The sequence below is a fragment of the Mastigoproctus giganteus genome, chromosome 9 (genome assembly GCF_048544385.1).
Source record: "Mastigoproctus giganteus isolate SK-2022 chromosome 9, ASM4854438v1, whole genome shotgun sequence".
In the NCBI taxonomy this organism is placed as follows: domain Eukaryota; kingdom Metazoa; phylum Arthropoda; class Arachnida; order Uropygi; family Thelyphonidae; genus Mastigoproctus; species Mastigoproctus giganteus.
Window position 1 is genome coordinate 27075672 of NC_143583.1, and position 15220 is coordinate 27090891.

At 36.9% G+C, this 15220-nt stretch overlaps 2 protein-coding genes across 2 annotated transcripts in view; one reads left to right on the forward strand and one right to left on the reverse strand.

The window, feature by feature from the left end:
* The window catches only part of LOC150080115 (PIH1 domain-containing protein 2-like), a 34130-nt gene extending 25122 nt beyond the window's left edge, over positions 1-9008 (forward strand). The window contains exon 4 of the mRNA XM_090381679.1: positions 8874-9008. Within this exon, the coding sequence (XP_090237805.1) occupies positions 8874-9008 (135 nt within the window). The remainder of the gene's footprint in view (positions 1-8873) is intronic.
* A 22-nt stretch (positions 9009-9030) lies between these two features.
* The window catches only part of Etfb (Electron transfer flavoprotein beta subunit), a 58478-nt gene continuing 52288 nt past the window's right edge, over positions 9031-15220 (reverse strand). The window contains exon 7 of the mRNA XM_090382124.1: positions 9031-9153. The gene's annotated coding sequence lies outside the window, so the exon portion shown is untranslated. The remainder of the gene's footprint in view (positions 9154-15220) is intronic.

The following is a 15220-nucleotide window of genomic DNA, read 5'->3' on the forward strand; positions in this document are numbered from 1 at the left end:
CCTGCCCATTTCTGCATGACTTTTAGCTCCTCCAATACATATATTCACTACTCCTATCCTCTAATTTTTGCTTTGTCCATCCTTGTGAGGGTTAATATACTTCCTTTTAATAAGACTGGCAGTTCTCCTTTCATGTAGTTGCAAACTGGTGTTCCAGGCTTATTCAGTGAAATTTCTTAAAGTTCTGCCCCTAGGCTAGCACATTTTCGTTATGTTTGAGCTTATTTCTGTCATCTTTGTAATAGTATTAGCATTTATAATGTTTTGTTTTTGATACGTATGTTTGGATCTGTTTTACTGATATTCTTCCAGGTGTGTATAATTAATTCCTCTGTATTAACTGAAAAGAGTGCAGTATCATCAGTAAAAATCAGTTGATCTGATATTCTCTGGGATTGTCTGAAGTGGGGTCTGGCCCAAAATCCTAACAGTATCTACTATATTGTACAAATATATGAATATAACTATATTTTTATTAGTAAGTAAAAAATTAACAAATACCTCTCTCAATTTGAAAATCATGTTTTTTGTTACAGAAACAATTTTAAAATATGATCAGCAAATAAAAATGACATAATTAATTTTACTTTATTATATTGTATTTAATTGGTAATTTTTCAAGTTGAATTTTGGTATTTATATAGGGCATTTGAGCAATAATTATAGGTATAGCATTGAAATGCTAAAGATAAAAAAACTTGAAATAAGAAAACTTTCAGAGTAATGTACTTTGGCAGCTGCATAACATTTGTTATAAATATCATTAGCATAACTAACACTAATTATACAGGTATTTGTCATTAGCTGTACTTTCATGAATTTATTTTACAAGTACATTAGGTACCGGCATCTAATGTACTTGTTAAAGTACATTAGATGCCAGTACTATGCCATCATAGTACTGGCATCATCATCTGCTGGCAGAATATTTTGAAAAGGGTAACGGGAAAAAATATCCCATTTTCTTATTATAATAATAATAAGAAAATGGGATTTCTTGTTAAACATTCTGCAGTGGGAGAGGAAAGAATTCTTCTATTTACAACAAAAATAAATATTCAATGCCTACCATGTGCTCAATATTGGATTATGGATGGTACATTTAAAACTGTGCCCATCAATAATGAAAACTATCGAATTCTTCCCTTAGTGGCAATTAGCATTAGTAGAGGCATACGATGCAAGAAAGCAAGCTTATGTAGCATCAGCCAAAAAAATAAAAAAAATTCTCCCTCCATTCGTTCCAAATGCTTGTCCAGCTCAGCCTTAAATTTATTTAGGCTATCAACTTCCACAACAAAAGATGGAAGTCTGTTCCACCAATCAACCACCTGCTGGCTAAAGGCAAATTTACACACATCTATTCTACAACTGTCTTTCCTCAATTTGAATCTATGCCCCCCTCAGGTTTTTAATCTGAGCAAGAATCCCATCAGCATTCAGCTTGCTCAACCCATTGGAGGCCTTATACACCTCAATCAGATCACCTTGCAGAGGCCTGGTCTCCAGGCACTGCTTTTTGCAGAACTTAAGCCGGTAAGAGCACCTTTTGTTCTCCTCACCAATCTTGTTTCCCTTCTTTGTACTCGTTCTAGCAACCCTACATCCTTCCTAAAATGAGGCTTCCAGACCTGTACACAGTACTCTAGGAGTAGCCTGACCATTACGTTGTACAATGAGATAATCACTTCTTTTTATGTCCCTGCTAGCAAAATTCCTACATATCATTGACAAGACAAGGAGTCTTGTCAATTCCACTTCCTTGAGTGCAGCACCACAGTTGGTACATTTCTCTTGGGTTATTGCTACACATATGCAGTACTTTGCATTTGCAATGTTAAACATCAGTTGCCACTTCTCAGCCCATTTACCCAACTTGTCTAGATCCAGTTGGAGTAGCATACTATCTTTACTATCGTTAATAACCCTGCCAACCTTTGTATCATCTGAAAACTTGGACATTAATCCTGATATACCTTCATCAATATCATTGATGAATACACAAAACAACAATGGGCACGGCAACAAACCCTGGGTTCGTGCATTAAGAATCTGCAGATAAAGGAATCTGCAGATTCTTGCGGTAGATTCTGCAGAATCTACCGCACCCTCAGATGTCTGAGTGGAAAGACCAAATTGACTAGTGACAACATGAAGAATGCTGATGGGACCTTCGTGCGATCACTGTCCGAACGCCTGCAACGGTGGAGTGAATTCTTCAAAGCATTGTATAATCACGACCCACCTCAGGGACCGCCAGAAGCTGCACTATCGATTGATCCCCCTGAAGTCTCCATGGTCGATGTTGAGCCTACAGTAGAAGAAGTGAAAGCAGCCATACAATCCCTAAAGAATGGCAGGGCACCAGGAGTGGACCAAGTCACCACAGAAGCGATCAAAGCCGGGGGAGATGTACTGCTTCGCCGACTACACTCACTCCTCAAAACCATCTGGTGCACTGAACAAATTCCGCTAACACGGAGGAAAGCCATTATTGTACCGATCCACAAGAAAGGAAAGGTCTTTATGAAGATCATCCAGTCAAGGCTGCAAAAACATCGCGAGCAAACCAGTCGAGAAGAACAGGCGGGATTTATACCCGGGCGAGGATGCTATGTTCAAATCTTTGCCATCCGTCAGCTGATGGAGGAGAGGATCCGGTGTGGACAGCGAACCATCATTGTTTTCATTGACTTTAAGTCTGCTTTCGACTGTGTCCATCGGCCTGCCTTATGGAAACTACTAGAGGTCGAACATGCACCTCGAAAAGTCATCACACTCCTCCAAACTGCATACAACAGTTTAACCAGCCAGGTGCGCATCCAGAACGATTTATCTGAGGAATTTACCATCCAAACTGGAGTCCGCCAAGGGGATGTAGCCTCCCTGTTGCTTTTCAACATCGTGGTCGATGCCATTATGAGGCAAGCATTCAGAAACAGACGGGGCATACAATATGACAAGGATCACTATGTGACTGACCTGATGTTTGCCGATGATAGTGCTATCTTTGCTGGTAACGACTCTGAAGCCACGGACATCCTCTGCGACATTGCCCAGCCATACGGTTTGAAGATCAATGCTGATAAGACAAAGGCCCTGACAACAGATGGGTCGCAAGCCACCATCTATCTCGAAGGCGTCCAGATCGAGCAAGTGCAGGACTTTAAATACCTTGGGTCGCTGGTCCAGGAGAAGAAAGTTGCATCCACCATGGAAATCCACAGCAGAATTGGACAGGCGGCCACTGCATTCGCCTCGCTCAAATGGTGTCTGTGGAAGAGGACCAACATTTCCTCAAAGACTAAAATCCGACTCTTCTGGACTTTGATCCTGCCCATTCTCCTTTACAGATCAGAAACATGGATTTGTCTCAGTCTAGATTTAAACAAACTTGAGGTATTCCAAATGCGATGTCTGCGCCAGATTTTGGGCATCTCACTTCGTGGCCGCATCACTAATGATACCATCCGCGCCAGATGCCAACAGCAACCAACCATTGCCGACCAAATCCAGAAGCAAAGGCTTAGATGGTTTGGCCACGTATGTAGGATGGGCACGAACAGAATACCATCCACACTCCTTTGGAGACAACGACCCACCCAATGGAGCATCCAACGGACCGCGCCTAGGAAAACGTGGGCCAAGCAAGTGGAAAATGACTTGAAGAGCCGACGTCTCGACCTTAACCAGGCCAGGACTGACGCCATGGATCGTAAAGTATGGAAGAACATCACAGAGCAAGTCTGAAACCCTGCAGCACCTACAGCAGCATACTGGTTGCGTGGCCAACTGCCTCCCCCAGCTGCCAGCTAAGGACCAAGAAGAAGATAAAGGAATCACTAGGTAGCAGTGATCACAGTGTGCTGAAGTGGGATTTACTCAAAGAGATAACTACCATCAGGGGTAAAGGAAAGGGTTATTGCTTTCGTAAAGGCGACTACGATGGTCTGAGATAGTATTTAAATTCTATAACAGTGGGACCAACTAATGATGTTACCAACGGAAAATTCAAAATGGGAAGCATTCAAAGAACTTATCTTGGAAGCTACTAGGCTTTACATACCAACTAAGAAATGTTCAAGATTTAGGCCTAAATGGATGTCAGATGAACTGATGAGACATATGGCAGAGAAGAAAAATGCATGAGATACATATAAATTAATGGGTGACATGGAAGCCCATGATAGATATAAGCTGGTCTGTAACCAAGTCACAAAGGAGATTAGGCAGGCAAAGGCAGATTATGAGAAATCCTTGGCAAAGGATGCAAAAAAAAAAAAGAAAACAGTTCTTTACCTATGTAAACTCTAGAAGGAAAGGGATGTAGTCCACTGGATATTGATGGTTCAACAGTTGAGGATCCTGCTCAAGTGGCTAAAAAACTAAACAAGTATTTTGTATCTACATTCACACATGAGGAGTTATTCAGGAAGGGGAATGCCAGAGGTGAAGTAAACTCTGTCAGTGAGCTAGATGATTTTGTAATAACTGAGAGGAAAGTGGAGGAGAAATTGTTGAGGATAAACATAAAAAAGGCTCCCGGGGTGGATGGGATCTATCCAGTTATATTAAAGGAGACAGCAAAGGAAATAAGCAAACCCTTAGCCATAATTATGAGAGCTTCTTTGGACTCAGGAGAGGTACCCATAGACTAGAGATGTGCAAATGTGACCCCAATTCACAAAGGAGGATGAAAGGCTGAAACAATAATTATTGACCTGTGAGTTTAACTTCTGTTCCAGGAAACGTAATGGAGGCACTGGTTAAAGAAACACTGCAGGATCATCTAGACAAGACTTCAGTTATAGCTCGGACACAGCATGATTTTGTTAAGGAAAATTCTTGCCTGACCAATTTGATTGGATACTATGATGCAGTCACAAAAGAACTGGATGCAGGGAATAACTTTGATATTATATATTTGGATCTTAGAAAGGCTTTTGATACTGTTGCACATGGAAGACTGCCGCACAAATTGGAGCAGTGTGGCATTGGAGGCAGATTGCTGCTATGGATAAAGGGATGGTTGAGGGGGAGAAGAGAGAGTGGTAATCAATGGACACTGCTCATCGTGGACTAATGTTATTGGTGGAGTCCCTCAGGGTTCAGTCCATTGTTATTTTCTGTATTTATAAATGATGGTATATCAAGCTTAATATTAGTCCAAGTTTGCAGACAGTACAAAGATTGGCAGGGTTGTTAAGGACACTACTGACGCTATGCTGCTGCAACAGGATCTGGAAAGGTTGAGCTGATGGGGTGAGAGGTGGCAAATGAAGTTTAACATTGACAAATGTAAAATACTACATATGGGAAACAGTAACCCCAGAGCAACGTATCAACTCTGTGGTACTATACTAACAGTGGTAGAGAATGAAAACAACCTGGGGGTAATTGTGCAGGCAGATATGAAGTTCTCTGAGTAGTGCAGATGGGCTGCAAGAGTAGCTCATGGTGTCTTGTCAATGATATACAGAAATTTTTCTAGCAGGGATAAAGAGGTGATTATTCCCTTGTATAAGGCAATGGTTGGGCCACACCTTGAGTACTGTATACAGGTCTGGAGGCCTCATTTCAAGAAGGATGTAGAGCTGCTGGAACAAGTACAGAGAAGGGCAACAAGGTTAGTGAACGGAACGAAGGGGTGCTCTTACGAAGAAAGGCTTAAGTTTTGCAAATTACAGTGTCTGGAGACTAGGCACTGGCGAGGTGATCTGATAGAGGTGTACAAAGCTTTGAATGGTTTGAGCATGCTCAATGCTGATGGGATACTGCCTCTTGCTCAGAATAATCACCTGAGATGGCATAAATTCAAATTGAGGAAAGACAGATGTAGGATAGATGTGCAGAAATTTGCCTTTAGTGAGCGGGTAGTTGGTTGGTGGAACAGACTTCCATCCCTTGTTGTGGAAGTTGATAGCCGAAATAAATTTAAGGCTCAGCTGGTCAGGTATTTTGAACGAACAGAGGGGTGAAATGGGAGTGGAGTTTTTTTTTTTTGGCTGATGCTGTATAAGCTTGCTTTCTTGCATCATATGCCTCTACTAATGCTAAAAAGAGCAGTGTCCATTGATTACCACTCTGTCTCCCACTCAACCATCCCTTTATCCAGTGTAGCAACTTACCCTTAATGCCATGGGATATAACGATATAGCAGGAGGTCTTAAAAAGGAGTAAGCTATAATATGGGATGTGTTGGTTGAGAAATAGCAAGCATAGAGAATGAATAACAAGAAGGGTTTATAACCCATAGGTTCTCAGATGAGGAATTTAGCATACTCTCAGACTAAATGATTTGTGCCTAACCTTCAGGTTACATTCCTTTTAACAGGGCATGGTTCCTTCAATGCAAAATTCATTAAACTTAGAGCAGTGGATAGGAGTACTTGGCATTGTTGGGGAAATCTAAACTTGGACCACACCCTGTAACACTACAAAGAATACACATTAGGGATGAACTGATACTGAGAGCTCAGTCTGGCTAATGTGCAGCCTCTACTATGTGGATCAAAAGATTTTTTTTTTGCATTTAGAGAATTTTCTGTGGCAGTTTTTAGAAAATGGATATTGATGGACACCTTGAATGAATAGTCTCTTTGATCTTTCTTGACAGGTGCTCTCCTCTGGACTGTTTTGCTGCAGTATGTGGTGGTCTGGTCTGCTTGAGGGAAATTTTGGGCCCCTAGCAGCATGGAACACAGCAACAGACTGCTATTGCCAGTGGTAAGTCTTTGGGATTGGGCAGGGATGGCCTTTGGCCAATCCAAAAATTTACCACTGTCCAATAAAATTTATTTTTTTGTGCAGCAAAAGCCTGAGCCTTGCACTTTTTTTTTTTTTTTTTTTTTTAAGCAGAGATAAGACTGAAAATGCATTTTTCCACAATCTGGTTTATAATAATTTTCCAGAAAACAAGTGATAAGGTATCAAAAACTTTTTCTGAAAGAAGTTTGACAAGCAGCTTAATTTTAAAGAATGAGATCCTGTAATTAAAGGTGAAATATGGACTACTAAAAACTGCTGACCTTGAATAAAAAAAAAAAAAAAAAAAAAACCAGCTTTGTTGCTTATAAATTTTGAGTTCAGTGAGTGGCAGTATGATTTTTAAGGACAAAGTTTCTTAAGTGGTGGAGTGGACATGGATGAGAGATATTCTGTGAATGTGTAGTTGTGAAGTGGTGGGTGTCCACTTCACAACTACACATTCCTATTGTTGGGTGATATATCCACTGCTGGCTTGGCTCATAGTGTCACTGCTTCAACTGCATATTTCTACATTAAATTGTGATTCTGTGTTCCCTCCCCATGGGTGTAATCTGGTATCTCTCTTCCTATTATGTATTATTGAAACAGCAGTCTCAGTACAGATTTAGTGCTTTGAGAAGCTGAACAATATTGGTCGTCCTTTTTTTTTAAATGAGAGTAAATCTTTAAATTGTAAATAAGTATCAGTATTGTTCTAAATATACTGTGGGGTTTGCCAGGACCACCTAGTACAATAAATTTAAAAAAAAAAAGTAATAAGTGCACATTAAAATGAGACTATTCTTATTGAGAGATAATCAGAGATGGAAGAGTAACAAAATGTGTTGCAATTGGTTGAAAAATTGTACCATTTATATTCCATTTTCTTTAAATATAAAGATTTCCAGATTTTTTCCCCCCTTTATCATTTGTGCCATCTTACTTAACAAGTGCCATTGTATTACATATTTAATCTTTTTCTTCCTAACATGGGTTGCGTCTCCTTTGAACATGTCTTCTCCATTGCTCTTTGTTGTCTGCCATGCAATATAGATCGTTGATTATTCAAAATCACATGATCCTGATTTTGAATGAATTGTGTGAATTGCTAAGAATGTTCATTTCAAAAAAGAGTGAATCACCCTTTTTATGCAGTGCAACATTGCAAATCATGGTTTAATAGATGTTTGTTATTTGGTTTTTAGGAGCATTAGCAACTAAGGCCATATTGCTCTGTGGATATGCGGTGGTCATTCCCTGACCTTTCCGCATTCTCTGTATTTGGTGGTCACGGGCTTGATTAATAAATGTAGATAATACACAAAATATTTCATTTAGACTGCTGCCAGATAAACAAATAAAAACATAGCATTTTTATTTACTCATCTGGGATTAAATTTGTGAATAAACCATGCATCCTTTTTGATTCAGATTTTTTAGAAAAAAAAAAGGCACTGGTTATTTGTACAAAAACAGTAATTAATATATTTAATTAGAATATAATCAGTCCAACAAATTTTCTGAAATCCAAATCTCTTATAACAAAATAAAGAAATAAATAAAATAAAAAAAAACAGGATATTCAGTTCTTAATTGATTAAAAATAATTAATGCCCATGATACTACTGGCAATTCGATTATATTTCAAAGGATACATATGAATTGTTCAGCATTTTTACATCATTTGAAGAGGTTAATGATATTGCTACTTTAGCTTTCATTTCTTATCAATGTCATGCAAAAATGTTTTTGTAAGCCAAGGAACCCTTTTGATTTCCAGCTTTATCAGATCTCTTAAAATATCACTGTTTCATTGTGATCAATAAATCCACCTTAAAAATGCCCTTATCTATTACATAGTGCAGATTTATCTAGATGCAATCACTTATTTTGGCTTCCAGAAATGCTGGGGAGCTCATTCAACACACTAATTTTTGCTATGAAAATCATGGTACATTGAGCAGGAAGTACACCTTGCAATGCACCCCCCATGGACTTGTCTGCAGAATACAGTTTTCATACTACTGCTTTATATGATATTTTTTTGTATATACACAAAATATGCCACAGCCAGCTGTTGTGTGTAATTCATATCTTTAAATTTATTTTATTTTATTTTTTTCCAGGGACAACTCATATTAAATATTGGTCTTGTGCAAGAATTACGGTTGTCAATTCCACCTTCCATCAACAAAGACAAAATTGAAGCAAAACTTTTAAAGAAATCATCAACCCTTTTATTAAGATATCCATTGCAATAAAAATAGTCACTTTTAATAAAAAGATGCTTTATTTTACAGCTTATCCAAAGGATACTCTATACAATTTGTTTACATTTATAAGTATAATCTTTCATTCCTCTCATCTTCACAAGACCATCTTCCATTTGAAGTTATGTACAACAATCTGTTTAAAAGAAATAGTCCACTAAACATGATTACATTTTTTAGCAGATAAAGAGTAATTCAAATAATTTTTTGTACTGACTCAAATGAAGGCTAGTTTCAAAATTATAAGGTTCTTTTACATATGAGGGTGTCCAGGAAGTAAGGTACACTTGGTAATAACAAAACTCAAATATGAGTGACAGAAATCCCATTACATGTGGTTAATGATCTTTGATAAGAACTACCGATATGCCTAGTTACAAGTTGATAATTGTCTTGCTATGTTCACAATGAGTGTTACACATCTTACCCAAATCTTGAATAAGTAGTGAAGATTTTTAAATGCAGAAGAACTTGATATTTATCAAGGAATTGTCTTTGACAACATGGGGCAAAAAATTCAAATAGGCATGCACTACTCTGAGCAGCAAAATACATTTTCTTTACTGACAGATGGCAATATTAATCATACTGAAAATCTTCTTTAAACAGACATGCAAATAAATTCAAGGAATGGCCAATAATTTCAGTGTTCCAAAACAAGTATCTGCAACACTGTTTACAACTAGTTTTTAGAAACTGAAGTGACACACAAGTGGTAATAAAACCATTTACTGATGTTCACAAATCCCAGCCCATAGGGAAGAGGTTTGGAAATGTAGAACTGACAGCAAGTAGTGTAAAGGTGGTTAATGGTACTCTGTGCAAAATTTTATACAGCTGTTATACAAAAGTTTTTTTCACAATGGGATGGTGTCTTAATGTTGTGATCAACATTATGATAAAATTGAGTGATAAATCCACCTTCAAAACGTCCCTCCACATTTCAGAATATACAAAAGAAATGGTTTAAGATATAGTGAATGATTCCATTAAAGTTTTATAAATTTGATAATTTCTTTTTAATCTTATGCTCAAATTTACCTTGCTTTCCATATATCCCTCACAAAATATTTATTAAAAATTTGAACTGTCAGTGATATTTAAAATGGCTGAAGCATATGCAAAAAATTAAGAGAATGGATTCACATATTATTATTATTAGCTACATGGTGCAAGGAAGCCTGAGACTTATGCTGCACCAGCCAAAAAAATTCCCAAGTTACCCTAAGAGAGAGAGAGAGAGAGAGAGAGAGAGAGAGAGAGAGAGAGAGAGAGAGAGAGAGAGAGAGACAAGGGAATCACCAAGAAAGAGAAGAATGATGATATCCAGCTGAGGACCCTGGGTGTGCCAAGCCCACACTCACCAGATGTGAGTCCCTGGGGTAAAATTTCAAACTGTTTTTTTTTTTTTAAATATAAATAAGGTGACATTACCCACTACATCAATATTTAACATATTAAAAGAAGTTCAATCATAAGAAATACACTCATGCCTAAAAGTTTGAAATCGAGTTTCATTTTTCTTAATTTTCAAAGTTTTTATTAAAATAGGACCAACTTTTCACCAATTTTTATTAAAATAAAAAAAAAAAAATTTTTTTTAAAGAAATTTCTAGAATATTCCAGAATGTGGTAGAACACTGTAGATGATTGTAGAAAGCAAGAATAATATAAATTGGAGAGTAAGAGCTGTAACTTATAAAATCAAACACTCATCATTCAGAAACTGTTTGGTGTAAGTTTCGTGATAAACATGGTAAGAAATAAGGAACTGAGCGTTAAAATAAAAGTGCTATTACAACTCTGTATAAAGCAAGTTATTCCATGAGAAGTATTGGAAAAAAAACTAGGTGTTTCATTTAAAGGAATACAAACTACCATTTGATGATTCAAAGAGACTGGCAAGGATAAACCACATTTAGGATGACCACACGTAACAACGAAGCACAAGATAGATAAGACCATAACACTGATTTCTAAACAACTGACAGATTTACTGTACTTCAATGGCACAGTAAATTGAAAGGTACAAGCAGGACTTCATGGTCATGAAACAGTCCAATCTAAAGAAACTGTTGGCTTGAGCTAAGAGTCATCAACATTTGACAATAAAAGAGGACATACTTTGGACGGGTGATTGAAATTTTTGAATCCAAGTGTAGAGTTTGTGAGAAGATTAACTGAAGAAAAAATATTTTCCTTATTTGCCACCTACAGTCAAGCGTGGTAGTGGTGGTTCCAACATGATCTGGGGTTGTTGCTTCTGTTTTTCTGGAGTGGGTGACATTATCAGAATTCAAGAGGAAGCTATAAAAAACATTCTTAAACATAATGCAATATCCTCTGGTTTTGTAGATGTTCTTGCTCAAACTATGCAAATGAAGGGGGCCTAAGTTCAAATTTAGATGTGTGGAAATTTGTCAGCCAGTGGTAGCTGATTGCTGGACCAAACTTCCATCTGATGTTGTAGAAGTAGGTGGTTTGAATAAATTCAAGGAAGAACTAGAACTGTTATAGGGGTTGGATAGGTGATATAGGAAAAGTTTTTTTTTTTTTTTTTTGTTGATGCTGTATTATAAGCTTGCATCATTGCCACTACTAATATTAGATTTTGGCTTTGTTTTATATTGCAGCAAGGCAATGTTGTACAACTCTAAGCTGTGCAGGGACTTTCTAGTAACTAAACAACAAGATATATTGGTGTGGCCACTCCAATCATCTGACTTTTTTTTTTTTTTTTTTTATGAAAACCTCAAACACAAAAGGTATCAAAACCTAATAGTACTTAGTACCGTGCATGGGTTGAAGGAGAAGTAGGGGGATGCCGGAAACTTTGCTCTAGAGACTAAATATGGGTTTCACCACTTCAAGCTTCCAATAAGCAAAGTGGTGGTATTTCACCAGTTGATGAAAGTCATAAACCCAATAGAGCTTTTATGGGATCATATAGACCAGTGGTGTCCAACCTACAGCACGCAAATAATTTTTATAAGGCCCGTGCAGAAAGTGAACTAAAACAGCATCGATCTCCACTGTGTGTACAGGCATGCAAACGTCCAGCTCGACTGTATTAAACATGTATATGTGGTTCAGTGCAGTCATATGTACACTAAATACAGTTATGTATTTTGATATAGCTCGTTCATTGCATTGAATTAATTTGTATTGAATTTAAAAAAAAATCATTCTTAAAAATGTTCCAAAAGGGGAAAATCGATGTGGAGTGTCATGTTTTTGATCCAAGGTGGACTGAAGACTATTTCTTCATTGGTTACCACGAAAAAGCAGTGTGTTTGGTGTGTCAGAAGACTGTGAATTTTTAAAGAATATAACACTGATTCCAATCACAAATCTTATGATCAACATAAATGAGTGCTGCGAAAAGAAAAGTGTTCAAAGTTACAAAATTAATTAAGAAAACAACAAAGATATACTGAAAACATCAGTCCAGAAATTCATCTGTTGTACCTGCCAGTTATCAAGTTGCACATTTGATCGCTTTTGAAAGTAAACCATTCAGTGATGGTGAATTTGTTAAGCGTTGTTTGTTAAAAGTTGTGGAAAAATGTGTACGGAGAAACGAACAATGATATAAGGCATTAGTTTTGTCTCGACAAACAAACAATTATGCGAAGAGTAGAAGATATTGGAAAGAATTTGTTTGAACAACTTTTGGAAAACATAAAACAAATGAAATATTTTAGTGTGGCACTGGATGACAATACTGATGTAAATGACACAGCCCAACTCCTCATCTACATACGTGGAATTAATGATAATTTTGTACCAGTTGAAGATTTAGCTGCTCTATGGAGTTATGCATGGAATAACTACAGGTGAAAATCTTTGCCAATCTATCGAAAAATTAGGATTAAATATTAAAAACCTAGTACGAGTTACAGCTGGCAGTGCAAAAATATGATTGATAAAAACATTGGGCTTAGGGGAAAATAACCAAGAAAATGATAGATATCGGAGCTGAAACTCTGATTGGAATTCACTGCATTGTGCATCAAGAAACTCTTTATGGGAAAGTATTGGATCTCCAGCACATTATGAATGTGGTTATTTCAATTGTAAATTTTACAAGATCACATGGCCTTAATGTGGCTGTTGAAACATCACTGAAAGTTTCAATACAGGAAAAGGAAAACCAATAAAACAACTATCAAATAGTAGTGAAGACAGAGCCATCACCTACTGTGAGCGGTCAGAGAGAAAACTGGATAACCAATTACAAAGAACAGTTGGCAACTTGTTTAGATCTTTATGCCAAACACGATCGAAAGCCTTTGAGATGTCAAGAGTAACTGCTTGTGTTTCACTGAACTTTTCCATTGAATTGGTCCATAAATTGGTAACATAGGCCAGAATATCACCACTGTGGATCGACACTAACGGAATTCATACTGACGATCGTTGATCAGATGGAAGGTTTCTAGGTAGTTTAAGAGTTGGCAGTTAATTGATTTCTCCATTACTTAAAAAAGAGTAGAAGTAATTGCAATGGGACGATAATTGGATGGGAGGGATTTGTCAGCCTTTTTAGGAACTGGCTGAATATGAGCAAATTTCCAAGCAGAAGGAAAAACACTTTTGGAATATGAAAGTGAATAAAGGTGGCATAGAACAGGAGTAAGTTCAGGAGCGCAGGTTTTGAGAACAAGTGGAGAAATACCATCAGGACATAATTTCCAGTATGTATTGAGATTGGTGTCACAAATTTGCAACCAAATTTTGAACAATTATTTAAAACTATCCAGCCTCAATCATCACATTAAATGTTAAGTTTTGTCCAGTAAATGTTATTTTGTATTGTACTTAATAAAATTTTCAAATACAGGCATACCTCGAATAACGAATAGGATGCGTTCCACGAAATTACTTCGTTAAGCGAAACTTCGTTTTCAGAGGTAAAAATACTATGGCCAGAATAGGGATACGTTCTTACGTAAAGAAAATGAAAAGCTTTTTTTTTCGGACAAAGAAAAGTTTTATTAAATAAACAGTCAACTTACATACAAAGTGAAATCACATTTTAAAATACGAGTCAAAAGTTGATTGTTTATGCTCTTTTTCTCTTTCATTTAACAATTGCCTATACGGAGTTATTGCATTTAACACTGATCGCTTAACAATAATACTTCTTCCTAAATCAGGATCATTTTCACTAAAAAAATTTAACGTTTTCAATGTCATTTAAGCACCTTTTTAAATCTTTGGTTGTTAACACTTTCTCGGCAGGAACTTCTTTAACTTCGTCTTCATTGCTAACAAGGTTTTCTAAATCTTCCACTGAAAAACCATTATCTTCTGCATTCAATAAATTTCTAACATCCTCTTCATCGACATTTTCGAAACCTATTGATTGAGCCATCTGGATAACTTCATTTCCAATTTCTTGGATGTTATTTTCTTCTTCTAGTACAACTTCTGGCCATATTTTGCGCCAAACTCCATTTAAGCATTTCTTAGTGACTTCTTTCCAAGAACTATCAATGTTTTCAACTGCGTTTTTAATGGTGTAGTTTTTCCAAAAATTTTAACTGTCATTTCCTCTTTATCCTCTAGTTCAGTTAAACTGCTTAATGTTCGAAGCAGATAATAAGCTTTAAATGATGCTTTTCCTCCCTGATCCAATGGTTGAATCAGGGAAGTTGTGTTTGCTGGAAGAAACACAACTTTGACAGGAATGCATGTGTCCAACATGTTAAGATCAGTAGGATGTCCCGGAGCATTGTCTAACAACAAAAGAGCTTTTTCTTCAAAGTTGTTTTTTTGACAATACCGTTTTACTTCAGGACAAAAGTGGTTAACAAACCAATCAGTAAATAACTCCTTGGTAACCCACGCTTTTATATTTGCTTTCCATATTACAGGTAAATTCATTTTTATGTTACCTTTTAACGCCCTCGGATTTTCTGAATGGTAAACTAATAACAATTTTAATTTATAATCGCCAGAGGCATTTGATCCAAAGAGTAACGTTAAACGGTCTTTGGCTGCTTTGAACCCAGCAGCTGATTTTTCTTCAATAGATATGAAGCTTTTTGTTGGTAGCCGTTTCCAGAACAAACCGCTTTCGTCAACATTGAACACCAAATTTGGAAAATTTTCACGTTCAATTATTTCCTTTAGTTTTTCTGGAAACTTATTTGCAGCTTCTCCTGTTAATTTTACACTATGAATCCTGGCCCGTTTTT